General features: G+C 45.5%; 6 protein-coding genes across 8 annotated transcripts; 3 read left to right on the top strand and 3 right to left on the bottom strand.

Moving 5' to 3' along the window:
* Positions 1-399: 399 nt before the first annotated feature.
* Positions 400-4,113, top strand: LOC4327313 (uncharacterized). The gene is made up of 4 exons (XM_015763675.3): positions 400-914; positions 2,089-2,283; positions 2,393-2,821; positions 2,922-4,113. Exons 1-4 carry the CDS (start codon positions 570-572, stop codon positions 3,756-3,758), a joined length of 1,806 nt encoding a protein of 601 aa, XP_015619161.1. The 5' UTR covers positions 400-569; the 3' UTR covers positions 3,759-4,113.
* LOC4327312 (protein ALWAYS EARLY 3) lies at positions 3,955-13,061 on the bottom strand. 2 transcript variants are annotated; one of them, XM_015763661.3, is made up of 16 exons: positions 12,795-13,061; positions 11,173-11,346; positions 10,952-11,047; positions 10,794-10,856; positions 10,437-10,514; positions 9,736-9,907; positions 9,170-9,553; positions 8,308-8,391; positions 8,062-8,207; positions 7,280-7,540; positions 7,022-7,203; positions 6,647-6,929; positions 5,454-5,648; positions 5,047-5,262; positions 4,810-4,962; positions 3,955-4,720 (listed from the first exon to the last, which is right to left on the bottom strand). In XM_015763661.3, the coding sequence occupies exons 2-16, from the start codon at positions 11,278-11,280 to the stop codon at positions 4,523-4,525; spliced, it is 2,619 nt and encodes an 872-aa protein (XP_015619147.1). In that variant the 5' UTR covers positions 11,281-11,346; positions 12,795-13,061; the 3' UTR covers positions 3,955-4,522. The 2 variants fall into 2 exon arrangements, with proteins under 2 accessions (XP_015619147.1, XP_015619153.1); XM_015763667.3 differs by having other exon boundaries at positions 9,736-9,904.
* A 2,550-nt stretch (positions 13,062-15,611) lies between these two features.
* On the top strand, positions 15,612-20,333 carry LOC4327311 (uncharacterized). Of its 2 annotated transcripts, none has more exons than XM_015770128.3 (10): positions 15,612-16,273; positions 16,358-16,543; positions 17,088-17,197; positions 17,672-17,780; positions 17,969-18,124; positions 18,285-18,400; positions 18,565-18,731; positions 18,856-18,986; positions 19,084-19,267; positions 19,736-20,333. In XM_015770128.3, exons 1-9 carry the CDS (start codon positions 15,683-15,685, stop codon positions 19,189-19,191), a joined length of 1,674 nt encoding a protein of 557 aa, XP_015625614.1. In that variant the 5' UTR covers positions 15,612-15,682; the 3' UTR covers positions 19,192-19,267; positions 19,736-20,333. The 2 variants fall into 2 exon arrangements, with proteins under 2 accessions (XP_015625614.1, XP_015625606.1); XM_015770120.3 differs by having other exon boundaries at positions 19,728-20,333.
* Positions 20,334-21,221: 888 nt separating this feature from the next.
* LOC4327310 (F-box/LRR-repeat protein At4g29420) lies at positions 21,222-23,454 on the top strand. The gene is made up of 2 exons (XM_015770078.3): positions 21,222-21,778; positions 22,284-23,454. The coding sequence occupies exons 1-2, from the start codon at positions 21,265-21,267 to the stop codon at positions 23,129-23,131; spliced, it is 1,362 nt and encodes a 453-aa protein (XP_015625564.1). The 5' UTR covers positions 21,222-21,264; the 3' UTR covers positions 23,132-23,454.
* Positions 23,455-23,509: 55 nt separating this feature from the next.
* LOC4327309 (uncharacterized) lies at positions 23,510-25,105 on the bottom strand. Its single transcript, XM_015770095.3, has 3 exons — positions 25,025-25,105; positions 24,083-24,924; positions 23,510-23,998 (listed from the first exon to the last, which is right to left on the bottom strand). The coding sequence occupies exons 2-3, from the start codon at positions 24,913-24,915 to the stop codon at positions 23,710-23,712; spliced, it is 1,122 nt and encodes a 373-aa protein (XP_015625581.3). The 5' UTR covers positions 24,916-24,924; positions 25,025-25,105; the 3' UTR covers positions 23,510-23,709.
* A 673-nt stretch (positions 25,106-25,778) lies between these two features.
* On the bottom strand, positions 25,779-27,142 carry LOC107281590 (dof zinc finger protein DOF3.1). The gene is made up of 2 exons (XM_066312752.1): positions 26,900-27,142; positions 25,779-26,735 (listed from the first exon to the last, which is right to left on the bottom strand). The coding sequence occupies exons 1-2, from the start codon at positions 26,906-26,908 to the stop codon at positions 26,094-26,096; spliced, it is 651 nt and encodes a 216-aa protein (XP_066168849.1). The 5' UTR covers positions 26,909-27,142; the 3' UTR covers positions 25,779-26,093.
* Between the last annotated feature and the right edge of the window lie 580 nt (positions 27,143-27,722).

The raw sequence follows: 27,722 nt of genomic DNA, 5'->3' as shown, positions 1-27,722 counted from the left end.
TGAGCAGAATCAGCCTGAGGAGATACACCGTATAAGTGGCCGTATCACCAAGATCACACGCGGGAGAGGGAGAGGTTTTAATCATGCCGTGCATGCGCCATGTGATTCGCGCGCCAAAAAATACACACGCAATAATGACGTGAGAAACAAATCAAATTATATTTACTCCATTTCTTTAAACGCGGGGACGAAAAAGAAAAGAAAGAAAGAAAAACAGAAAAAAAAAACGTGCATGTGCGATTGGTTCCCGCCGCGTTTGGGTTTGGTGATGTGGCGCGTGGCCACCGTCGGTGACTTGCCACTGGGCCCCACCCGCGCGGGCGCCCACCGTGTGGGTCACTGACGAGTGGGCCCCACCCCCCGCGGTATATTCGGGATCCCGTGTGGCCGAGCTATATTAGAGGCGCGCGCGTCCGCAAGGAGAGGCGGAGGCCGCGGCGAAGCCAGCCCGAGTCGTCGTCGTCGTCGTTCGTCCACGCGACACCGCGTCGTCGGCGGCGGCGAGAGGAGAAAGCTCAACGAAGGTGATCGATCGATCGATTGTTTGCGAGGTGGAGGAGGGAGTGGGGATGGTGGAGAGGAGGGCGTCGCCGGCTGCGGCGGCGGCGGGGGGGAGGCGGAGGTGCGGGGTGAGGGTGGGGCCGACGAGGCTGGAGGGCATGCCGGCGGCGTGGCCGGCCGTCGCGGCGGTCAAGGCCAAGTGGCCCGTCTCCGGCGGTGCGCTCTCGCAGATGATCCTCGGGAGGTGCTGGGGCCGCGGGGTCACCGCCGTCGAGCCCGTCGGCGGCGACGGCGTCGTCCGCTGGGACGGCGCCGGCGACGCCAACCGCTTCCGCTTCGACCTCGACCAGCCTTCCGCCGCCGCCGCGCGCGCCGCCCGCCCGGAGCGCGGCGTGTCCTTCTCCATCCTCTATGTGAGCACTCCTTCTTCTTCCTCCCTTCTCTAATCATCTTGATCAATCAAAGATTCAATCAAACCTTCCAATTTCTCATACCAAGGTTGTTTTTTCCCCTTCCCAATCGCCACTGAATTCACAGCATCAAATTCATTAACTATAGCAGTTAATCTCAAGCTCAAACTATAATTAATTTAAGCCTGTAGTGGTTAACCTTAAGCATAAGCATGATTACTGCTGATGTTAGCCTGATTTATTACTGTTGTTTTTTTTTTAAAAAAAAATGATCCTATGATATTTTTCAATCAAATTATTGTCGGTGTTTTGGGGCCAGTGCTCTGAGCTAAGGTGTGGACACCATTTCTTACAAAATGGAGGTTTGTGACCGTAATTGCGATGTATAGAACGCTTCAGGTCAATGCATAGCTTTTTTGCAAGTAGCAGTCAGCAATTTGGAGTGGACAAGTCAATAGTTAGGTTAAGCATGCTATCATAATTCTTATATCTTTAGTGCGGAGTTGAAGAAAAAGAAAAGGTAAATCTGCTCAAAGTCCGGCGCATTTTGTCTAAAGGAGTAATGCGAGGTTTGAAATTGAGGAGAGGTTGATGTGGCCACGTGGCACGCTCCGATTGGCCCAGGAGGTTTTGACTTCAGTTATTCTTGTTAATTAGTTTTAGGTGGCAAGATCTATGTCATGATATTAAGTTTTGAGGGTTAAGTTTGAACAGTACCCTTCGCTTTCATGTACGTTAAAGTTGCATTCCATTAGTGCTTCTCTCTGAATCTTTTGTTTTCATATCAGTGTTGATATGTGGAGCATGATTAGTGTGTTTTTTTGTGTGTGTGGTTATGGTTCTTCGCCTATTCATCAACCAACAAAATCATTAGTAAATAGTTCTTTTAGATGTAAATAGTAAATCTTCGGTAACTGTTTTACTATAACCTCCCATGGAAGAGAACCAAAGTAGGAATAAGAGCATATTTTAGGTTCCTTGTAAAGCAGCAGCCTTGAGGAGTACTACAAGCTAGTACTTACTACATGACAGGGAATTGTTGTTCCTTGGTGATCAACCATTGCCGATTTCAGGAAAAATCTTGAAAGTTACAGAGGAATCAGTGTAGCAATCAAGCATCTTTTCTTAGGCTTTTTCGCCAAGTGAGGCTGGCAATAAGAATTGCTTTGTGATGCAGGGATTCCAAGAACAAGGAAGAGGCAAGGACGTGGTGAAGCTTGAGGAGATTGGGACAGCCATGATAAGCCTGGAGGAATGCTGCTGGGAGATGCAACTGCAGCAGCAGCAGAAAAGGGGGGCAACTCAGCAGCAGCTGGTGGTTGTCCCCATCAGGGTGAGGAAAGATGGATGGGCAAGTGATGCCATGCTTTATGTAAGCAAATATCTTCTCCATTTTATTTGCCTCCCAATTACTATATTTCTAGTGAAAATGTTTGGTGTGCATTTTTTTAATGAGTTGTATGGGTGATGATTGATTTCAGGTGAATGTGGAGCTTGTGGACGCGAACACGCCTTCTGAGAACATCGGAAGGACTGTTTCATTCAGGGAGAGCAGGGCGAGGACGACGACTCCGGCACCGACAATGCGGGACAATAGGAAGAGCTTGGAGGCAGGGACGTACCATGAGGTCCTTGACCTGAAGCAGCTGCTTGATCTGGCTGACAGGGAGCACAAGGTGGCTGTGTACAGCAGGAGCAAGAGGAATTCGGACAGCAGCAGCGTCAGCAGCATGAGCAGTGTCAGCAGCAGCAGCACCATCAGCATCAGCAGCGCCAGCTCGAGCGGCGGCGCCAGCCCGGAGCCCGGCCTGTCGTCGAAACGCCGGCTTCTACCGTGGAGGAGGAAGAGCCGGGACTTCGACAAGAGGAGCAGCGAGTCGCTCTCCCAAGAATTGCCCATGAAATACATGGTGAGAATTGGATTAGCATTTTTTTTCTGATCATGGAATCATGTTTGCATTGGCAATGGTGAATTGGTGATTGATCGAGATGGTGATCTGTGTCTTACAGGATGATGATCTGGCGGGAAGCTGGGAGACTCGGGAGTTCACGAGCAGGGACTCGGAGACGAAGCTGAGGACGCCGGTGTTCTTCGCGTCCATCGACCAGCGCGACGACAGCGCCGGCGGGGAGAGCGCGTGCACGGCGCTGGTGGCCGTGCTGGCGGCGGCGCTGCACGCCAACCACCCGACGATGCCGACGCGGCCGGAGCTGGACGCGCTCATCAGGGACGGCTCGTCGGAGTGGAGGCGGCTCTGCGACGACGAGGCGCACATGGCGGCGTTCCCGAACAGGCACTTCGACCTGGAGACGGTGCTCGCGGCGAGGGCGAGGCCCATCGCCGTGCAGCACGACAGGGCCTTCGTCGGCTTCTTCCAGCCCGAGAGCTTCGCCTCCCTCTCCGGCGCCATGTCGTTCGACGACATCTGGCGAGAGATCGCCGCCGCCGCCGGCGGCGAGCCGGGGCGCGCCGACGTGTACATCGTGAGCTGGAACGACCACTTCTTCGTGCTCAAGGTGGAAGGCGACTGCTACCACGTCGTGGACACGCTCGGCGAGAGGCTCTTCGAGGGCTGCGACAAGGCGTACATGCTCCGGTTCGACGCCACGTCGGAGATGCGCTCGGTGTCGCCGCCGCCGTCGTCGCCGTCGCCGGAGGAGGAGGTGATCGTCACCGGGAAGGAGTGCTGCAGGGAGTTCATCAAGAGGTTCTTGGCGGCCATCCCGCTGAGGGAGGAGCTGGAGATGGAGAGGAAGGGCTGCGCCGACGCGCCGCACCGCCGGCTGCAGATCGAGTTCCACTTCACCGTCCTGAAAGAAGAAGAACAAGACCAAGCAAGAAGATGATGATGATCAGTGGTTGTAGCTCTGCAAGCTGACTCAAAGCTGTAGTCTGTACTAACAAACATTCATGTACATTTCTATACATATACAGTACAAGAGGAACAGGAAATCACAGCATTGATACATACGGATACTACAGGGATTTTTGGATAGTAAATATTATTGTAGGCAGACACAGGAAATTTTTACAGAAAAAAAAAACAGAGTTCATGGTTTGTCTTACCTTTTTTTGTTTGGAGGCAGGAATAGGGTCCATTTCATCTCACCTGTCAAAGCCATTTTGTAAGCATGCCCAGGACTCACTGCACATTATTTACATATAGTAAAATCTAGGGGCTTATTTGACCCCGTTTATCAAGATGGTGTTCTTCTCTGTGACACATGGTTTCCTTCTGTGACACATGGTTTTTTCATTTAAGTAAAATCTATTAACTATCAAGATGGTGTTCTCTGTGAATCAACTGGACAATGTATTCATGACTGTAGGAATCGTTATTATTAACTACAACTGGAATGTCGATTCCTCCATTCCTAAAACCATATTGAGAAATCTATGAAACTAAAAACTGTAAGAGCTTATTCCTCTAAAGAGTTTATACACAGTTTAGAAGAGAGCTGGACAGTCAACGATGACCCGCCGTCTTCTGATGCTGTAGATCCAAGCTCATACATTTTCAAACCTCCCCCAGACGCTATGGATTCATCAATTCTTCTCGACATCAAGCAACCAGGCACCGCCTCTTCGTCTGCTGGAAGCCTGGAAGTATTTACATGTACATGGGTAGCCTGGCATTGCTTGATGCCGATGGCACAAGAGCTAGTATCTGGTTCTTTATGACAGCGATAAAATTCTCTATTTCGTTATAGATGGGCAGGTTCTCTGCACAGCTTGGTCGCAGCATTAAGCAAGCACGCTCCAGGACGCCTGCTATGTTAGGAGGTGGATGTCGGCCCTCGCTAAAATGCTGCATAATTGAAAAGGAAGATGTACTGAATTGGAATAATTCTAGTAACCATGGAGGATTAGTGCTAGTGAAGCAGGTGAATGTTTTACCTTGATTGCAAGAAGCGTGGCAATGCAGTTGAATATCAGGTTGCGCGGAAGTTCAGAATTAGCAGCAGATTCCGGTTCTGGGCCTGTACAATCCGTCGCTTCATTTGATATGCCTGTTTCTTCTAGAGAACTTTTACCATTCTCAGAGATTTCCTGGCAAAACATCAAATAACATATTGAGTGAGAAATGCAAAATTAGATACCTTGAGGGAATTGATCAGCTAAACTTTAACCTACCTTCATGGCTTCGTCAACCATCTGCTTGGCTTGTGCCAATGACATTTGGACAAAGGAAGTAATATAAGAATCTAGCTCATCATTGTGACCATTCCTGTGCTCTGACAAACCTCTACTCCGTACATTGTCATCAACAGACTGGAGCGGCTGTAATGGTCCACAATTACCAGATGTACTCTTGTTGGATAGTCTTTCAATATCCACAGCAATTTCAACCTGTGATAGTAAATATATTAATCAGCATTAGAACATTTCACAAACGTGAGCAGTTGGCCGGTTGCATTTCATGGAGCAGTCAAGGAACAGGCAGCATTTGCTGCATGGCCATAACTCGTAACCTGCCCATGGATAGATAGACTATGATCGTAATGCTTCTTAAAAATAGATTTGGACAGCAAAACCTCAACCTGTTCATCTGAAGTTATGTGCATGGTTTTGGATGGCTCGGCCTCTCCGCTGATATGATCCCAGTTCTCTTTTGAAGTAAACTTTGGAATTTGCTCAACCTCTACTCTGTTGTGTGAATTATTTGAAAGGAAGCTCCTCTTTTTGAGGTCATCAGGCAGATTATCCAACCAGTTTACAGGCATACAATCAGTGTCCTGAAAAAGAAACAATTACATGTCTTGACATAATCATATAACTACCATAACAGTATATCTTTATGCTAAAATATCATCTCAAGATTCTTGAATATAAATTATATGAATATGAAATGAATAAGTTGTGAATTGTTGTTAAACAAATGGTTACCAAGTGAAAAATAAAAACGTGAGGAGTCTCATAAATTTATTTCCATGATATAAATAACTGAAGTACCTGACAGCTTTGTGTTGGGCCATATTTTTTTTGTTTGTTTAAAAAAGATGGATAACTCAAATTCGAAGCATGACTGATGGTGATGAACTCCTGGCAACTATGCATGGATGATTCAGCATACTGTGTGGGATGTGATTAGTTATCCTTAGGAAGACTACAATTTTATGAACACTACTGGAACTAAAAGGGCAGATCCTCTACTCAAGTGTGGTGGTTGTGGTACTGGGATGTAAAATTTACTCGTAGTTCAAAAGCTTGATAACATATTTTGATATGAATTACTAACTAAAAAATCACAGAATTCAATTGCAAGGTCAGTGTTTAGTATACTAGAAAGTTTTTTCCCTGCCTATAGTTAAAAATAATGGTTGAAATCTTTTGCAGTGGCTGAATTCATTGATTATCCTAGATGTTGGGAAATTTGGAAACACCGAAATGACTGCATATTCAACTGAGTGAATCCAAACGTAATGGAGATGTTGCAGGCAGAGTCAACAGAAGTTAGTCTTTAGTGCCTAGCTGGAGCTCTTGCGCTCCAAGTTTTCCTTTGTACTAGGCTGTCGTAGGGTGGTTTTGGTCATGTGTCGCCTTGTGGGTGTGTTTTGGGTGTAGGGCTTGTGAGCCCTTGTTTGTATGGGTAGTAGTTTCCTTCTTAATGAAATGAACAAAAAAAATCTGTTCCAACAGATATATGAAGAAACAATTATGAGAAAGGACCTAATATCCTACATAGTATAACAATTGGCAATCATGAAATGCAACTGATATTGAAAAGGTGTACCTTTACTTCATCAACACCAAGGTCAGGCCTATCAAACTGGACATTATAACGATCCTGTTCCATCATCACCACTTTACCATCACAAAGTTCCCGCGTACTTGGGTGACGAACGATTACCTGCTGACCAATTGAAAATGGTCGAGCTAGGTCTGGTGGTAGAGAATCCCACGAATCTTCACTTAGTAGAGCATAGTATTGCCTAACTTTTTTGCGATAATTTTCAAGTTTATCTTTTTCTGCTGCCAGAAAATGATCAGAAAAACGTCGGGGTTTGCCAAGTGAGCTGCAGATAAAAATACTTAGTATAGCGAAAACAAAAAGAAGTGAGGACAAAGAAAAACAATGATATAGCTTCCAGAGTTTGCTAGTCAATACCTCCTTATTGTGCTCCACTCGGACCGAGTGAGCCTTGACAGATGGCTCAAATTCGCAAAATTCAAGTAGTTCACAAACTCATTATCCATAAACCATGGATAATCAACTGCGCTGTAAAACCACTCATATGTACACCATCTACGAAGTGACTCAGATGACAAGCAATGCTGCAATCTCCTAGCCTGAAAGTAAGCCAGAATTAAGACTACAGTTGAACTCAATCTGTGGCATACTAGCATTGATGAATGGTGGGTGTACCTGTAAATTATCTGCTCCATTGCAAACGACATACTTAGAACCACAAGGACTTTTGGATTTTCTTTTGCTCCTTCTCGACATATTTATCTCAGGTTTTAATTGTGATGGCAAATCAGGGATTTTGGTAGAAATATTTGCAGTTGATTCAGGTAAATCAACTGTTCCCCTTTCCAGATCAGAATTCAAGGCGCACTCAGTGGCATCAACTTGACGCTCTTCTGGCAAATCTAAATGATTAGAAGTGACTCCTTCAGTAGGCACCTGCAAAAAGAAGTGTGAAAATAGAAGTGCCATCAGACTAATTGAAGAGAGCAATACGGGAAAGAACACAAATGCTGTCTGATTTAAGGTGCACTTCGATCTCAGAAGGGATAAATTATAATCACACTGACAAAATGCACCCTATTAAAATAAAGTGAAGGATGGCTTTCCATTGACACCAAACCCAGAATTTTATGATTTTAAGGGATGCGACGGCAATACTAATTTTAAATGCAAGAATGAAAGCATCTAATTAAAGGATAAAATGTACCCTATAAAAATGAAACGGGATTGACTTTCCATCGACACCAAGCCGAGAACTTTATGAGTTTATGGGGATGCAATGATATACTAAATGTTAGATGCAATGGAAGCATCTAATTGACAGTACAGTAGACTCAGATATAGGCGTCAATTCATCAAATTTGGTTTGTTCCCCATGAGCAAGAAAGGGTTCCTTTAAAAAATATATATATTCATGCTGTACATACAACATAAGCTCACTATTTACGATATCTTACCTCTTCAGCTATTAACTTCTTTCTCCTTTTATTCCTTGTCTTGGAGGCACTGCATTCACCAACTTGCTTCCCTTGTTTGGATCTCTTAACTGAAGGACCTTCCTCCCTTCTGTGAGACAATGCAGAATCATCCCTTCCAAGTGTACCTGATCAATATACATCAGAAAAGACACATGCGCAACATGCATGAGATAACGTATGTTATGAAAAAAAGATATACCAGGAGTCTGAAATAATATTACCAACCTGAAGGAATATTAATCTTAGGCTCTGATATTTTACTGGGTACAGTCACTAAACTCTCCAAGACATCTAAGACCAACATCTCATCTGCAAAACAGTGGTTGTCAGTATTTAACATTACGATTAAGCTTAGCAGCTCCAAGAATGACTACTGAAAACTATTATAAGATAAAAAGTAGTTGCTCTAGCACCAATCAAAACTGACAAGGAAAATGTTCTGACTTCTGAACAATAATAAGATAGCAGAGGAAATGGACTCAATGAGTAATCAAACACTATGAACATGTTCTCATTAGTTTCATACAGGCTACATTGTTGGCCACCTAATGCGTTAACTAGGCTTGGTGTAATATTTTCTCCTTTCTCACTGGTAGAGGGCAGGAGCAGATATTGTTTGCTGTCAAGGTGTCAATACATGTGAACCAGGGGCTTTGGGTCTCCTTTGTCTTAAAAATGGAAAGATGTGACATAAAGATTGTTTCATTTTGTAGGTCATCTTAGATCATAATCGCACAAAACCATTCAAGATTTTAGATTCCTGAAAGTGTGTTCCAATAACTGAAAGAAATCGAAGATACAAATTAAGGGCATCCCAGTGACATCTTACTTTTGAGCAAATGGCTGATATAAGCTTAGGATAATCTTAGGCACTATTTGCAGTAGCTATCAAGATGTTAAACTATCCACAATGTAAAATGCTGAACAGATTGTATATAACAATGGCAGAGTAAATAATGTGTAGTTCATATAAAATATATTGTTTAGTTTTGTGAACAGAAAATGGAACCAAAAACTCGTATATTTACATGAACTCAACGAAACAATGAGTTTGACATCAATGATGGGGAGAAATGTCTCAAAGTACCTGGGGAAAATAGATTGGTAAGTCTCTGATATTCAGTAAGGTCATTCCCTTCTTTAGCCACCATTGCGGTTTTATGCTCATCTTTAATTGTCTGACCTTGTTCCATACTCTGCTCAATTCTTCTCTTTTTCAAGCTTCCAGTTCCTTTAGCTTCCAGGAAAGTCTGGCCTTGAACAAACTTGGCTGATTCTGAGATTCCAGGACTTCCATGAGATGAGCATTCAAGCTCATTATTGGTAGCTCCACTAGCCTTTTTGGTACAGTTGATGGCATTTTCTGTTTCTGGTATGCCAGCATGAGCAACATTCATGTCTGCAGGAAAAATAACTGGTACACGAGGAGTACGTTTCCCTGAAGGATGTCTTGGAATGTTCTTGACAAGTTCTGGAAAAGCATACAAATTAGTAAAACAATGCAGGCCAGTAGAGTAAGTTATTATCCAATAGAAATGTTCTCTTGCATTCAACTAGCTCTTGCTTCTTTCTTTGGTAATTTCATTTTGAGGAGGCCAAGAGAAGATTAAGGGATAAATAAATATATATATATATTTGCTTTACAATACTTACCTCCATAGTATCTTTTCTTGAAAGAAGATAATCCAGAAGTTCTTCTTTCATGATAGGAGCGGTGAGCATGAGGTGCTTCCTTCTCTTTCTGCCCTGTAGCTTCACGTTTCCGTACCTTCCCAGATGCTCTAACTGTTTGATCACTTCCTTTATGACTCTTGGATTCATCCTGCTATTTTAAGAATTTCAAGTGATTTAAGGAAAAAGTAGGGCAATTTGTATGTCGATTCAGATAATTCAGACCTTGCAGTAAATAGGTTAATTCAGAATCGAACATAAGAAGAACAAAGCATTGGTACTCATCATTCTTCAGAGACTGTGATGTAGGAAATGCAAAACAATCACCACTATCAATAGTCAACGCACTCTAGATTGGCTGTTAGCTTGTTCTTTCAATGTTAGTAACGTCCATCATCATGATATAGTTATTCTTATGTCACAATATACTAATTGCATCATCATATGGCAAAAACTGTTATAATAAAAATTATAACTAAATCCAAAAGAACCACAATGATCAGGAGTGCTCACACTTGGCCTTTTGCTATAACGAAACTGACCTATGCATGGTAGCTTCAAATAGTACAAATATTCGCACATGATTGAAAACTCTCAAAAAGAAACAACTGAAATTTGGCATATCCAGAAACCAGAAGCATACTCAATAAAACATTCAACAAGTAAACCCATCATAAGCTTACCGAAACATTGTGATGACCAGTTACCAATGCAACAAATCCCATGGCAGTACCTTCACGTTCTGGAAGAGATAAGAAAGTCTACAGCAAGAAATGGCAATGTGTAAATACTTTAGGTTCTATTATCAAATTTAACCTATTACATTTATCTAGGCATGGCTGCAAGGTGAATTATATATTATAACTAAATATTCTTGAACTTCTGCATAAATAATATATCATCAATATACTGTCCTGTTCTAGTCTTCTAGATGAGCAAATTATCAACTTTAGTTCACAAAACCAAGTAAACTGTAGAGGATGCAAGGTGGTAAAGTTCGCAAATAGCTAGGGCATATTAATTATAGAACACAAACTCACCCGGTGCACACTGTAAAGGGCTTCTACTGTATCTGCTGATTTTCCACCCACAGATGCACTGACCTGCAGAGTCAACAAACAACTTTCTTACTTTGGCACCAAAGACACCAATGAAACATGAACACAAAAAATGGTGGTCGGAAAATTGAATAGCAAACCTTTTTCCAGTTTTTTCCATGTCGACGGTAGGCTTCATAAAAGCGCATAAGCTCATCCTTGCTCCATTGAGGACCTAAATCTGACATTTTTCTCTTCTGCAAAATCAAAACATTTTAGTGAAACGGAAAAAGATCATGTCTACACATTGTTGCTGAGTTGGATGATATTTTAAGAGACTACAATTACTGGGTGTCATCTAAAAAGTATCAATTCATCTTACTTTTAGTTTAACCTTGCTTGAACTATTTGGATCCTCGTCATGCTGTCGATCGTCATACCCCTTTATTGTGATCTTGGTAATTGTGCGAGAACCTTTTGCTGGACCCATGGAAATTTTCCTTGGCTTGTTTTAGAGAGAAAAAGACTTCCTTGACTTGAGGCCCAACAAATATTGCTGCAAGTGAGAGAGAAAGCTCACTAACACTATGTTTCCCAAAAAAAACAAAAAAACAAAGAAAGCTCACTAACACAATAATTAGTGTAGCATATATACATTGGACTATAGACTACAACGAAAACTAAAACATGAACTATATTACTCCTAGTAAGTTATATTAATCTAGCTTCTAAGTTTCACATCCTAACTCTAATAATGCAAAATAAGACTTTGCAAACTAAACTAATGCCAGGCTGCAAAGAGAATGTCAATTGTCCAAGTACGAAATTTAAACAAGGGTCAGATTAAAACAAAACTCATGATGCGGCCCATTTAGTAATCAGATTAAGCAAGTCATCAACTGTGACAAGGACTTCATAAAGAAAAAGATTCCGGGCAGCCAGTAGAAAAGCAAGAAACTTTGGTAAAATCTTCACATAAACTCTGAGTAGAACATTATAAATATAGCCAAAAATCATCGAAATTTACACATAAGCTATATTTGACATGCCAACAAATCCAAACATCAAGAAATATAAAATTGCCGCTCAGTCCACATCCAAGTAAATAGACCTTTCCAGGGGACAAGTCATAGCGAAAGCCTGGACTTTGCAGAACCAACAATAACCAAACAAACACTCGTGTTGGTTCAAAGCATTGCATGGAACAAGTTAGACAAGCCAGTGAGTAGATAACGGAATTACGGATCCCCAACCACGAGATGAGAAATATGGTGGGAAATGAAAATTCTCTGCAGCAGATACCTAATTAGAGACCCGATTAGCGAGGTAAAGGTGGTGTATGACGCCAACCGGAGAAGCTACAGTGAAGAACCCCCAAAAGTCCCACGCCGCCGCAGCACAAGTCAAGGAGGAGGAGGGGAAGGCCAAGCAAAATCGAAGCCACGATCTTAAGGGATACTACCAGAGATGAAATCCGGTAAGCGTCGCATCGGGGATCACGGCGCACCAAAAAAAAAACAGACAGATTCGCAGCAGAAGAACGCCTTGCGCGATGAACTTGGGGAGGGAAACCAAATCGTCTTCCAGAAATCCTGAAATCCAAGCAGACGAAGCAAGCATCTGCTCGGGGGGAGAAGGAGAAAACAAACCACCCACCCAAAGCCGCACCTCGCAGTTCTCAATTCCCCCCATCCACATCCACTACTCTTCTCTCGAGGACTAACACTAGAGGAAAAATTTTCGAAACCCCCCAACGCGAGCAAACCATGGAGAGAGAGAGAGAGAGGGGAAAGCCGCACGAGATCAAGCATACATCTGCTCGTAAAAACCACGGGAACACCACGAGCAGCCGCGAAATCCGCGAATTCCCAGCCGAAAAACCACCCACCGCCCCCAAATCCCCGCGACATCCCAAACCCCGAAAAGCCTTCTTCATCCCCCCGCACCGCATCTCACCCCCACAGATTGCACCAAACCCCCACCCCGACGAAGAATTCCCCTCACCTTCCTCGGATCAGGGCTGAATCTCGCCGCCCGCGGAAGAGCACCACCGCGACGCAGCTCGGCCCGGCTCGGCCACCGGTGCGACGCGCGCGCTCCCGCTCCCGCTCTCCCTCTACCGCGCGGTGCCGTCCGTCCCTCCGCCCCCCGCCGCCACCCCGCGCGCGTGCACCAGGTGGAGGGCGTCGTCGACGGGGCGCTAGGGTTTCCCGCGGCGTGGGTGGATCGGAGGTGGAGGTGGTGGTGGTCGGTTGCGTTTGCCTTTGTGGTGGCTTGGCGTTGGCGGGCGCTGGATACAAGTAGAGGGAGGAGGACGACGAGGGGGATGGGGGACGGATTTGCGAGGTGGGTGGTGTTCTAGGGGTCTACGTGTAAATGTGCTTTTTGAAAATTAGGTTGAGCAAAGGAAGGAGTAGGATGGTAATCCCGGACGCGGCGTGGCGTGGGCCTTGCTGGGCTGATGTGCGGGCCGTGGGTCTTCGGAGGTTTCAGTGCGCAGGTAATAGGCAGGTTTCTTTTTTACGAAAACCGAATTTCGAATTTCGTCGTTCAATCGGAAAAACGGATACAGCGGGTTTCTCAACTGTTAAAATATAAAATAGGTGCAAAATAAGAGCAAGGTCAATAATATAGCTAGCTATTGGCTCCAAAAAATCCCATGTCATCTACAGCCATAATTAGAGACGTATTATACAAAAGTAAGCTGCAGTAAACACATTTCTGAATATTACTTTTCATTTTATTTATTGCATTGCACGTTCTTCATTTGCATATAGCAAGGCCAACTGCTGCTCACCTATTTGCTAGCCAATCACTGAAGCTTTGCACTGTCTTGGAGCTCGTGAGGAGTTGACGATAATTTAGTCGTCGGCTGAATCTCTCTCTCTCTTCATCTTTTGCTTTTAACTCAGTTTTTTAAGCCACGGTGGACAGCTATCACCGGCTTGAAGCATCTATTGTACCTGCTCTAACAAGTCTTAAGACGGCTTGAAGGGCGGTTTCAGCTGACGTGGTATCTACATGGCTAATTTGACTCGGTCTTCATCTGACATTGCATTTACGTGGCACATGAAGTAAAATTTAACAATTTAAAAAATAAAACAAAATATCTGGACCCACATGTCAGGCAAATACTAATAAGGTTAAAAAATAGTTAGTGAGTCCCACTTCCTCCACATCTCCCCTCTCTACCTCCATTTCCTCCGGCTCTTCATCGGCGAGGGGACAGGGCGCGTCACGCAGGCGGCCGACGGGAGAAGAGGTAGCGGCGCACGGTGACCTGTGGAAGAGGAGCGACGTGCGGTGGCCCACGGGAAAGGAGCAGCGGCCAATCTCCCGGTCTCTTCCTTCTCCGCCGCAGCATGGATCCTTCGCTGAGCTGCCGGATTTGCACAGCCGCGAGGACGGTCCGCTCCAGCCCACACCTTGACACATAAGCAGCACATGGTGAGCAGGTAGAGCGGCCACTGCCGTCGTCCTCCCCTTTCTCCACGATGTCAAATCCGAGCAGCGACATCGCCTCAGGATACGAGCCAACGTGTCGGCGATGGTGAGCTACTGCAAGTAGGACGTGGCTATTGTGGCCGTCCAAGAATCGCTACGACAACGCCATTGCAGACCAACCAACCGTCACGGGGAAGAAGCAAAGGGAAAGGTCGGCGCCGAAGGTGTGCACAAACAATAGCTCCGGAGCAGCACACGAAGGTGCAGGAGGGAGTGTAGACCGTCTCCATGGCGGCATCAGTGAGGTGGTCATCGAGGGAAACCGCTAGCAGCATGGCGGTGGCGACGCAGGATGAGACAACGAGGACACCGCAGCAGAGTGTGCGACATGGGCGTTTGATGTCGACGAAGGTGACGAGCGTGGCTGCGACGCCATGGTGGTTGACAAGCCGCCACCACACCCTCCCGCTCCACCCTCTCCGCCTCTGCCACCACCTCTCCCGTTCGGTTGTCGTCGCTGGCGTGCATGCGTATGGGAAGGGAGGGAGAGAATTATTTTTAATAAACGGTGTAGCATATTACAATAGTTTATTTAGTGATAAATCTAGTAACATCATTCTCACATGATCGATAGTGAGAAATCTAAGAAGTTTTACGATAGTTTATTTAGTGATAAATCTACTGCGTTCGGCCCAAGGAGATTGTGAGAAAGTTTGTTTGTTTTTCTGCGCGCACGCTTCCCGAACTACTAAACGGTGTATTTTTTGCAAAAAAAAATCTATACGAAAGTTACTTAAAAAAACATATTAATCTAATTTTGAAGTTTAATTAATCATACGCTAATAGCTCATCTCGTTTTGCGTATCTTCTCAATCTTCTCTTTTCCTCTCCTCTCAAACTCACTTACTCCATCCGTCCCAAAATATAAGAAGTTTTAGAATTGGATACCGTTATTAAGAAAGTAGATAGAAGTGAATGGTGTAGGGTTGTGATTAAATGAGTAGTGGAGGTAGGTGGGAACTGGGAAAAATGAATGGTGGAGGGTTGCGATTGGTTGGGAAGATAATGTTGGTGGATAAATTGTTATATTTTTGGGATAAATTCTAGAGTTAAAAATTATTATATTTTGAGATGGAGGGAGCAGAGGTTTCTAGAAAGCGTGACCAAAACTTGAGCAAGTAACTTCATGGAATCTTCACGTTAAACAATCCAAATTGGAGTATTTGAAAAGATTCCCCATTTCAAAAGGTAGTACTCCGAGTAGTAATGATTTTGCTAAACAGCAGGGTTCATGGCCATAATGTGACTTCTGTGATTCTGTCAAGTGGGCCCTCTTGGACAGAGCACCTTACCACCGGTGACACCAGCATCATCGTCGGTTTTCTCTCCCTCCGCGCCATCTCCACCGTCCATTCTCCATCCGAACCGCGCCACCACCCGCCGCCCTCATGGCCACGGCCGCCGCCGCCGCCGCCGCCGCCTTCTCCCCGCTCCGCCGCCGCCTCCCGCTTCACCACCGCGGCCGCCGCCTTCTCGCCGTCGCGGCCGCCCTCTCCCCGGAACCCCCCGCGCCTACCCCCACCACCTCGCCGCCTCCCCCGCCCCGCAAGGGCTACTTCCCGAAGCGCAACGAGGTGCTCGAGCTGACATGCGAGGGGCTCGCGTTCAAGGGGAAGGGCGTCTGCAGGGTGGACGGCTCCACCTTCGTCCTGCTCTGCGACGGCGCGCTCCCCGGGGAGCGCCTCCTCGCCCGCGTCCGCCGCATCCGCCGGGGCGCCTTCGCCGAGGCCGCCAAGCTCCGGACGCTCGAGCCCCACCGCGACGCCGTCGACGCGCCATGCCCGCTCGCCGCCGACTGCGGCGGCTGCAAGGCCCAGTCCCTCGCGTACGCCGCGCAGATCCGCCACAAGCACCTCCAGGTCCGCGAGCTGCTCGTGAACTTTGGCAAGTTCGATCCCCGGAAGATGGAGAGCTCGGAGCCCGATGCTATCTTGAAACCCATCGTGCCGTGCGACGAGATATTTCGGTACAGGAACAAGGTGAATTTCTGGTGTGGGGGTTTAGGAGGGTTTAGGAGGGGGTTTTTGGCGCAAAAGATGAGTTGTTTTTTCTCTTGTTTCCAGATGGAGTTCTCTTTTGGAACAAAGAGATGGATGCAAAGAGAGTGGAAGGAGGAGAAGGATGATGAGGTGGTGAAGGAGGAAAAAGTTGAAGGTGATGGCTATTCGCTTGGATTGCACGCGCCAGGGTTCTTCGACAAGGTGCTGCATGTCGAGAAATGCTTGCTGCAGAGCGAGCCGGCAGATAAGGTAAAAAAGAAAAGGTCAATAATGATGTATTGGATTATGTCCATTTTGTTGTAGATTTAAAATTTAGATTTTGTTGAATTGTGTTACTTGGTGGTTGCAGCATCACCACTATTTAACATTTATAGTTAGATTTGGTTGGCTAGCTTGAAGTTGCATTGGCAACACATCCTTTGTATAACTTCCCAACAAGAGCAGCTTAGGCAGCATGCTGTTGACACCAATTAACGAGATTGTGCATTGGAATAACATACTTTGGACAAACAAACACTATTCACTTGTGTTGCTAGGATGGTATTGTTTATGATTGTCACAAAATGATATAAGTAGAACTGTGTAACATGATAATTATTTAAAAGCTAAATTGCTTGTGTCATGCCGCATAAAGCTACACATATTGAGAGTCAGTTTAAGTACGTACACAGATACATTGCCTGGACCATCGTGCTAATTATTTGGAGTTGGAAGCAATTGTCAAACTAGTGAGCAGAGTGGTTCTGAGGACTTTCCTTTTGATGTTTAATTTATTATCTGCTAATTTTTACAGGTTCTTGCCATTGTTCAAGAAACATGGTTGGATCCAGCTCTTGGTCTCACACCTTATGATGTGCACAAGCATGTTGGATTTCTCAAACATCTTATGATAAGAACTGGAAGGTATGGTGTCCTATCTGATTGTGAGTTCCACCTATGAATGTATGATGCCCTCCTGCATTTTTACCATGTAGCAGTATATCTATAAAGACTATAGTGCATGCAGATGTTATTCGGTTTACAGTCATGGGCACTATATTTCTAGCACTAGGATATTGATGAACTTCTTTTACAACAGAGCAAATCTTTCGATCATTGGTACAGCATCATTTTGGTATTTAAACATGTTACTGAAGTTAGTGCATTTGGCTTCATTAGCTGCTGCCAAATATCTCGGTCTACAAACACATTCTCTATAATTGTTCAGTTAAAAGTAAATTTATTTGATAGGACAGGGATGACCAAACAAGTCATGTTGTTTCCCTCCCCAAACAAATAAATTTTTAACCTTTTGTTACCAATTGAACATTTCTTTTCTTACCTTTTTTTTTTGCATGATGAACACTTTTGAACATTGGTTTTTTGTTAATTTTCCAGAAATATCACCACTGGAGCTCCAGAAGTCATGGTTAATTTTGTCACATCATGTTATAAGCCAGAGCTATTGGAGCCTCTTGTTAACAATATCACAAAAATACCAGAAGTGGTATGTAATTGGTGCCTTCTCATTTTAAGTGTACTATGTCGAACAGTGTAATGTTTAAAATACTTTTCATGTACTGACTATTATGTCACTCAGAGTTCTACTGTACAGAAATCCCGTTGGGTTTTAAGCCAAATAAATAATTAATTACTTCTTCCTACAATATTGATATGCCTGTAGTGTTGATGTAGGTCAGTATCATGAATAATGTGAATACGTCTGTTGGCAATACATCTGTGGGGGAAGAAGAATATACCTTGTATGGGAAACCAACCATTACAGAGATGTTGAGAGGACTTACATTCCAGATATCTGCCAACTCCTTTTTCCAGACTAATACAAAACAGGTTTGTTAATGCTCTGTTAGGTTCGAAGTATTGACATATCTATGTCATGTGACTTACATTCCAGTTCATGTATCAGTTATTTCCACGTTATGCTAAAATTTTGGTGTCTAGTGCTTGAGCATTTCCAACAGTTTTTCCTGCATGGTTGCATGTACTGCAGGCTGATGTTCTGTACAAGCTTATTGGGGAATCTGCTGGGCTTAAGGGAGATGGCTCTGAGATTATCCTTGACTTGTTCTGTGGAACCGGAACCATTGGTCTTACCCTTGCTAGAAGGTAAATTTTCTCACTATTATCATGCTGTTGGAGAGCAGTTGCTACTATGTGAGGCCATTTTTTTTCATTTGTTTCAAGTCTTAGCACAAAACTTTGAGCATTCGTCATTCGGTTACCCATTTATTGAAAAGCATGATTAGTAGATGTTCTTCTGATTTGACCAGGGCAAAGCATGTCTATGGATATGAAGTAGTTCCTGAAGCCATTGCAGATGCTAAAAAGAACGCTAAGCTGAATGGTATCAGCAATGCTACATTTGTTCAGGGAGACCTTAATAAAATCAATGAAACATTTGGGAAGGAATTTCCGAAACCTGACATAATCATATCAGGTTTGTCTTGGCACATATCTGTTAGTACATATTTTTTGTAGCAATTCGAGTTATCCCTGATGAGTAGAATCTACAATGCTTTCACTGCTTTGCTAGATCCTAATAGACATCATTAAATTTGCAGATCCTAATCGGCCAGGGATGCATATGAAGCTAATCAAGTGGCTACTAGAAGTTAAAGCCCCTCGAATAGTGTACGTTTCATGTAATCCAGCTACCTGTGCACGGGATTTGGATTACTTATGTCATGGTGTGGTATGTTTTTGTCCTATTATTGAAGATACCCATTACTTCATATTATTTTAGTTCTTAGTGCATAGCCACTTCAATTAAATACTTAATTTGTCTACAGGAGGAAAAAGATTTGAAAGGATGCTACGAGCTGAAGACTGTAATACCTGTAGATATGTTCCCCCACACTCCTCATATCGAATGTATCTGCGTGCTGGAGCTGTGTTGATTGTCAGTTCTGTTCATCCAAAAGAAACCACAAGGATTTCAAATGCTTCATCTTGCCCTCATTTCCTGACAACTAGGTGATTATTTATGCCTTTTGCTCTATATTTACTGTTGTCCTTTGTCCTTTGATTGCAGAGATTTTCATATACTGGAAAAGAACATTCTTTTCACCTTTGTGATATAAAGCACGAAGTTGCATACTGATGTATTTGTTCTGGCATTTCCAATACTAGCCAAATGCCCTTTGATCGCAACGGATTATTAAAAATAGCAAAATTAAGTCCTTGTTGAAAATATTTTTAATTGGTTGAAACAAGACCTTTCATCTTAAAGAACAAACAAAAATGCTATGCTTAGAAAATTAAAGAGCTGCAGTTCGACTATACTCACCCAAATCCCAATATCTTGTCCCACATGTCAGTGATGGTTGAAGACTCAGCACCACCACTACTTTCTTTTAATAGTAGTATAGATGATGAACACTTGCGTGATGCACACCTGATTGAGAAACCTGTTTTTATTTCTCTTTTATGGTAGACTTGCAGGTCGGAAATTGGATCGCAGTCTGCAAAGCCATGTTGTTGGTGTTTTTACAAGATATAGAGTATTCATTTACTGAAACTCCCACATTGGGTTTTATAGTTGTGGAGGACGCAGCTTAGCTGAATGAGTTCTTCAATTGACATATCTCATGCGGAAGAGAAGAGAGGTTCTCTTAAAGAACAAGCAGATGGGAAGAGGCAACCAAACTACCAAAGTTGATGTAGTTCCTCATCCTCAATTGTGATTGGAGCTACCCATGCGTCAATGAAATGTTGTCAGATCTTTTCTTGTGTGAAAATTTGTAGCTAATGCTAAATTCTCAAACTATCACTGATGGCTATACCGAAGAGTTTTTGAAACTTTTGTAGGGAGCAAAATTAGAAGCAAAATGCAGGATAGTTTGAGAAAGTATGCATTTTTTTTTTGTCGAATCCCCTAAATTTCCAGATTGATAAATTAGTGAAGCTTTAAGGTACAAACTCATTATACAGAAGATACACGAATCACTGTGTCATTGATAAATTGATTGATACTACGAAAGTACTCAGGATTGTTTTTTTTGTTTGAGGAAGTAATGCTAGCACCGCTCAATATGATAAATTTCTATGTCAGAGTATCCTTTTATCACTATATGGATGATTTTATAATTTAATTGTTGGTACGGAGTAAATTGGTGTAGTAGACTATTTACTGAGTAAAAGTAACAAGTTTAATAGATGTACGTTTTATCGCAAACCTTTTTCTTCCTGAAGTGTGAATAACTGAATATATGAACTAAAAAAGAAAAGGAGATTTGGATACTATATATTTTCTCGTATTCAATCTTGAGTCCATATAGTGTTGGATAACAGTTCTATACGGAAATAACTAGAAAAAAATTAGAGATGCGATTATGTATATATTTTGCATACCTGTTCAAAACTCTACAATCCATAAGAGGACATAAAAAGAGTGAACATATGCACATAAAAATATTAACAAACGGATGTTTCCATTCCAAAATACACCAACTTTTATCTGGACAAGAATTTATCCATATTCATTACCAAATATTTCTATTTTTTGAGACATATGTAGTATTTACCAGCTCTTTTGGATATGACAATTGACCATTCATGCCCCTTCATCTTATTAAAAGACTATATGTACATGTTCAAAATTCTGGAAAGGTTCTATTCGAAACCCCACCCCCCCCTCCCCATATGATATAATTTCGGTCAATATTTTTAATTTTTTTTCATTTACTGTGAATGTGGTAATATTTTGATTAAATTTGACTAAATTTTGTTTAAAATTTCGGACCAAAACTTCCGAAAGGTGTATCGGCACCTTCCAATAGAAACGCTGAAAACGAAAAATTGAACCCTGTATATATATCATTTCTTATGTTGTATTTTTATTAAATTTTAAATAGGACAATCAATAAAAGTCATATAAAAAATTAATAATAACGTATATTTAAAAACGGGGGGAATTCGTTTTCTCCGTGAGCCGAACATATGAGAAACTGAGAAGGCAAAGCGGGCTACACATGTCAGCAGACGGCGGCGACCCCTTCGATTCTCTACCGGCGGCGATCGCCGCCGACGTCCTCGGCCGCGTCGCCGACGGGGCCGACATCGCGGCGTACTGCCTCGCCTCGCGGGCCTTCCTCGCCGCCTCCTACGCCTGCTCCCGTGTCCACCTCCGCGCCGCCGCGCTCGCACGGCGCCGCTCCGTCGCCCTCGCCGGAGGGGGCGGGGGCGGGCCCCCCGGCGGCTCCGCCATCCGAGCGGCCGCCGGGAACGCCGCGTCCCTCCTCGGGCCGCACCTCCGCTCCCTCGAGCTCGACGCGTCCGAGGGGTGGGGCCACCCGGACGACGCGACGTGGGTGGAGGAGGGGGAGTTCGACGAGGGCGGCGACCTCCACCTCACGGCCCGGGAGGCCGTGGTGGCGTGGGCGGACACCGCCGCCGGCAACGCTCTCCGGGAGGTGGACGTCGCCGACTACTGGCCGCAGTCGTGCTGGCGGAAGGCGGAGGCGCTTCCTGTCATCTCCCACTTCTGTAATTCTCTCTTATCTCTGCATTTTTTTACTGCTTGTTTCATGTTCCTTGTTGTGATGATATCATTGCTCTGTTTGTTTGAAAATCTCGTGGTAGAGTTAGCTTCTCACATAAGCAAATGCTTGCACAAAGGAAATTTATGGTTAAACCTGTTGCTCTTATATTAGATTTTAGTTTGTGTGTGCAATTGTATTTCACTTGTGCATAATGCTTAAGAAAGTGTGGCTTATTATCCTCCGAAAATTTAGCTTATTCTTGCTGCTCGCCAATCACCAGCCCACTTTGGAAGTTTGAATAAAAAGATGGCCATGAACGATGAGAAACAAGTAGTAGAATCTATTGTACTCATAACATTATCATGTGAAAACTTGATCTTGCTTACCTGATGCTGGAATGCATAGTAAATGTGCATACACTTTATATGTCATCCAGTTCTTGATATTTCAACAGTCAATTTGGTCCACCTTGGTATGGTCTCAGATTGAAACTTCGGCTATACATGCAGGTCATAGTCTTTTGAAATTGCGTCTGAAGAACGCATGGCTATCCGTTGACGGGCTAAAGATAATGCCTAATCTGACTCATCTGACACTTGAGTTCATTAGATTAGATGATGAGGATCTCAACAAATTGAATGAGTGCTTCCCTTGCCTTCAGATCCTCAATCTTATTGGAGTTGGAGGGCTCAAGGACCCTAAGATTCACCTTCATCAACTAAAGACTTGCCACTGGGAGGTATCAAATGTTCCACGGTCATTAACAATCCGTGCGCCTAACTTGGTTCGTCTTGAGCTGAAATGTGTTCGACCAGATATGCTCATTTTGGATACCCCATCCATGTTTACTCTGAAGTTAACAGTTGATAAACTTGGACCAAATGTCCAAGCCGATGGCCTTGTGAGTTTGAAAAATCTGCGGATAGAGTCATTGGATCTAAAGTCCCTCTTGCAAGTATTTGCAGAGAATCATGATATCACTACATTAGAGCTTGAGCTGCCCACTTCTACAAACAAATATGAACTTTTTGAAGCAGTGAAGCCCGAGTATCTTCTTCAGCTGTTTGCCGGCATCAGCGAAGTCAAGTTGGCCCCTCGGTTTTCATGTGAAATGACGCATTGCCTGATGTTATGCACCAGCAACCAGTTTAGAAGCTGTTTGAGGAGACTCCTGTTTCATCTACCGCCATTGAAGGATGTTCCTCATCTTGCACCCTTGTTTAATAACTGTGCTCCATCTTGCGAGGTGACCATTCTTTTCCATGCCGACTCCAGCGATGATATCCGCCAAGCCGCGACATCAGTTTGGACGCTAAGGTATCCGGGGATCAGATGGCAGTGGGGTACCTGGAACTAATCCCTGCATATGTGCATCAACATGAAGATAAAGGATCACATGTGACAGGACTAACACTACATCTCGCACCTTTTGTTAACATAGTAGCCTCTTCTAAAGTATTGCAAGCTGTTATTCTGTTAGGCTTGCTATTGCTAGTAGTACTGATTAATGTTGGTGAGCAGATGGATGCTCAATTTGCTCATAGGGCTTTGTTTGCCCATAGCAACTGTGCGCAAATGTGCCAAGATAACTAACTTTTGGTTGTTTTCTGTGCTTGTACATCCTACTTAATGTTGGAATTATATACTCCTACATTAGAATATGTACTTTTCTCTTGGATACCAGGATATTGTTTGTTACCTCAGCCCATCTGCAGGTTAGCATAACATTTCCTTGTCAACAGTGAACAATATCATCTTCATCTTTTTACCCATCTGCACATGCATACATATGATATGATCCTCTCATGCAGTGATGCCTAATCTGGTAGCAATAATTAATTTAACTATGGCTGTATCAGGATTAGCCGAGTTGGTCTCGGTTTTTTCCCTTCATCTTTTCCCGCCAAAAATGTCTTGGTCAGGAGCAGAGAGGCACTAGTTGCGGCGGCAGAAGGTTGGGCAGCTGCAGCTGCAGCGGCTGCACCACCGCCACCGGCAGCAGCAGCAGCACGACGACCACGAGCAGGCGAACCAGCAGCAGCCGCAGCACTCGCCGCAGCAGCAGCACCACCAGCTCCGCCGCCGCCGCCGCTCCTCCTCCGGCGTCATCTCCTCGAACGCCGACGCCGGCGACGCCGCCTGCTGCTGCTCCGCCTCCTTCTTCAGCGGATGGTACATCCCGCCGTAGTCCCTCTTCCTCGGCGACGTCGTCGTCTCCGCCAATCTGCAATGGAGATGAGGGGGGTTAGTTTTCTTTCTCGTGATGATGATGATGAAGAGGACGACAATGGCGTCGTCGGCGGCGTACATGGGGAAGGCGAAGGAGAAGTTGCTCGAGCTGCCGGCGGAGCCGCTCTCGTGGCGGCGGAAGTCGATGGCCGCCTTTTGCTTGGCCGCGCCGCCGCCGCCGTCGGTGGCGTCCGACCGCGCGCTGCCACCAGGCGACCCTTCGGCGACGGTGGCCAGCTTCCAGTCCGACGTGTGGTCGCCGGCGGCGCCGGCCATGGCCTCGTCGTAGAAGTAGTCGAAATGCGACCTGCTCTCGCCGGCGTAGAAGCCGCAGAGGTCGCCGGACGGCCGGGCGCCGTGGTGGATGCTGAACAGCGACTCGTTCGACGCCACGCTCCACTCCGCCTGCGACGACGACCCCGGGGGCTTCGCCTGGAAGATGGACTTGGGGATCCTCTCCGGATCGAACCCCGCCACCGCCGCCGGCTGCAGCGACATCGTCTGGATCTCCGGCGCCGCCTGCGGCGTCGTCGTCGCCGCCGCCGCTACGTCGTCGACGGTCTGAGCCGGCTGCTGCGGCCACGATGCCCAATCGTCCGGTCTGACCACGGCCTCATCGTCGTGTTTGATAACGTCCCCGCCGTCACCGGAAGCGACGGCGGCGGCCTCATCGTCCGGCGAGGCGGCGACCACCGACGGGACGACGACGCTGGTCTCTACCGCGACGTCCTTGGACACCTCCTTCTCCTCCTCCGACGACGACGACGAAGACGATGAAGATGATTGCCTATCAGGCTTAACGCCGGCCTCCTCCTCCTCCGCCGCCGCCTCATCTGACGGCGGCGGCGGCGGCTCTAGCACCATAGGCGCGGGCAGCTCGGCGGTCTCCGGCGAGCCGGGCTGGGGCTCCATGACCACGCCCTTGCCATTAATTGACACACCATGATCGATCACGCAAGATTACAACACGAAATCAATCGATCGATCACGAAATGTAAGAATCGAATTGTCGGTGGCTCACCGGAAGAAGAAGAGGCCGGCCGGAGCCCCGAGTCGAAATGGAGGGAGGAGTCGAGTCGGTCGGCCGTTTGCGGCTAAAGTGCGGTACGATTCGAGACCCCCAAGCTATTTTTGGTTGACTCGTCACGCTGCAACATTGCCACGCTACGAGCGCGGGAAACCACCCAACTCGCGCCAACAAAGCCACTAAAATCATCGTGCTGTTTGAACCAAACCAAGATAGCGCAGCTCGTGCTGTTTTTTTTTTTTTTGGAAGGATTTTTAGTCCATATGCAGTCTGGGCCGCAATCTATACTAGTGATCCGGCCCAGATTTGAATCGCGGTTTTTGCCCTGTACATCAAACAAGTCTAACCCCAAACTTAAGAAAATCATCCAAAAATAATCTAGTGGTAACAATATTGAAAAAGTCGTATAGGTTGTCCATATTTTCTAATAAGCCATTTTATTAGAGAGTATAAATTAATTCATGGTAAAACTTTTATATATTTATTCGTAGCGATTTAAAAGTCAACAATAAAAAAATACATTGAAAATATCTTAAAATCAAATTTAAAATCAAGTTAAAAATTCAAATTTTAATATTTTGACATCATTTTGATATTTGCTTTGGCTTATTAGGCCAACTGATGGGCTCGAAGGCCTGAGGCAATCAGCATTCAACGCAAGCAGTAAACCGGAATTCCATGGATTCAAAGATCGAAATGAACTGCATGCATCATCTCAACCACGACAAAAAAAAAAAAGGGACGGCAATTAATTAAAAACCACCATGGATCATGTTCATAGCCCAAGCTCTGAAGCTTTGATACAAGAGACGACACGGATTGACATGGCTATCATGCATCAACCATCTTAATTCGAGTAAACCCTCCTAATTAACCCTCTTTGATTACTTAACCTAGGCGATTAACACTATGCTAATGACTTCTTCTACTGGGCCGAAACCTCTCAAAAAAGATAACTTTTGGTGCAACTACGAACACACCAGATGAAACTTGGGAGTGATGGCTAGATTAGTGGCGAGTTGTTGCCAATGGTGATCAGAGCTCGACGACGACGACGACGATCCTAGATGGAGAGGTGCGGCCACCCCATGGCCCAGATGCTGTCCGACACCGGCGGGTGTGCGGCCGGCGCGGGAGACGGTGTAGAAGTGGCCGGCGGCGGCGGCGGCGGCGGCGCCGACGACATGGTGCCCAGCAGGAAGCCGGTGGTGAAGTGGCCGTTGTGCAGCTGGGCCGGCGCGAGCAGCGAGGTGAAGCTGCCGCCGAGGTCGAGCAGGCGGCGGTCGGGGTCCACGGCCGCCAGCGGCAGCGGCGGCGGCGGCGGCAGGAACGGCAGCTCGTACGCCACCGCCGGCGGCATGAGCGGCAGCGGCGCGGACGACGCCGTCGTCGTCGGCGGCGGCGCCGCGGCGTGCGCGGCGTGGGCGGCGCGCTTGCGGCGGCCGGTGCACGGCGCCGGGGCGACCTTGTTGCGGGTGCCGCCGCCGACGGGGACGTTGCGGAGCGCGCCGCCGCGCGTCCAGTAGCGGCGGCACGCCTTGCAGAAGTGGCGCGGCTGCGCCAGGTTGTAGTTGTTGTAGTAGCAGAACTTGGTGTTGGTGGACTCGCACCTCGGGCACGCCAACCCCTCCGCCTCCGTCCTCGCCCCTCCTCCCAATCCTCCACCACCTGCCGCCGCCGCCGCCACCGTCCTCCCCTCCGCCACCTCCATTACCAGAAAAGAAAAGAAGAGATGAAGATTCAAGAAACGCAACAAGACAAAGAAGCTTGGCACTGGCGTTCTCGGTGATGAGGCAAATAAGTAGTAGGAGGTGGAGGAAGAAGACAAGGTGGGTGGAAGTGGAAGAGATGGAGCGAGAGGACATGTACAAGAAGCATCTCTGAGCTCCGAGCTGCTCTCCGATGGCGTCGCGGCGCAGTGTGGCAGCAGGGACAGGTGGGGGCAGGTGGCAGAGAGGGAGACTGGACTGGGTTTGAATGGTCCGGACTTCTATTCTTGGGAAGGCGACAAAAAGCGTTGCGGCTTGCAGGGTTGCTGAAATGAAACCGCCAGTCAAAGCGGAGGGTGGGTTTGTTGGTTGGGTTGCTGCAGAATGTTGCGGCAGCTATGGCTGATCAGTGTTTGATTCTCTTCTCTCCTTCACCTCTCTAGGAGTACTGCACTATAGGACAAAGGATACGGATCCTTGTGTCAGTGCCTGATTGCCAATGCAATCAATGTCATTAGTTTAGTGCTAACTAAGCCCATCACAACAACATGATGGGTGTATTACAAGTAATACCACATTATTTTTAGTCTCCTACTACTCTTTCTATAGAATTGTGGGTTTATCTTTTTGCTTATGCTTATATTTATCAGCTAAAATTTGAATATTTGATCGTTAAATCCAGAGTTGATTTCGGGGTTTTTTTCATCGAAATTTATTTTCAGTTTTTGCTTTTAGATCGCTAAGACACGTATATAAAAGTTTTATTCACAAATTATTTTCCGTTTACAAGTACGCCGAAATGATGGGTCTGATGGTGCTTTTTACTATTGGTAATGAATTGACGTACAAACCTTTTACGTGTTTGAGAAGAGAACAATTTTATTCACTTGCCAAAATGCTATATATATAATCACATGGGAAATATTGCAGAGCACCGTGTAAAACTCGTTTTGAATTAATAGAGCAACCGCGATTAGTACACG

Source organism: Oryza sativa, chromosome 1, assembly GCF_034140825.1.
Source record: "Oryza sativa Japonica Group chromosome 1, ASM3414082v1".
Classification (NCBI taxonomy): Eukaryota; Viridiplantae; Streptophyta; class Magnoliopsida; order Poales; family Poaceae; genus Oryza; species Oryza sativa.
The sequence above is the reverse complement of the archived record's forward strand: the minus strand, read 5'-3'. Positions and strand labels throughout refer to the sequence as shown.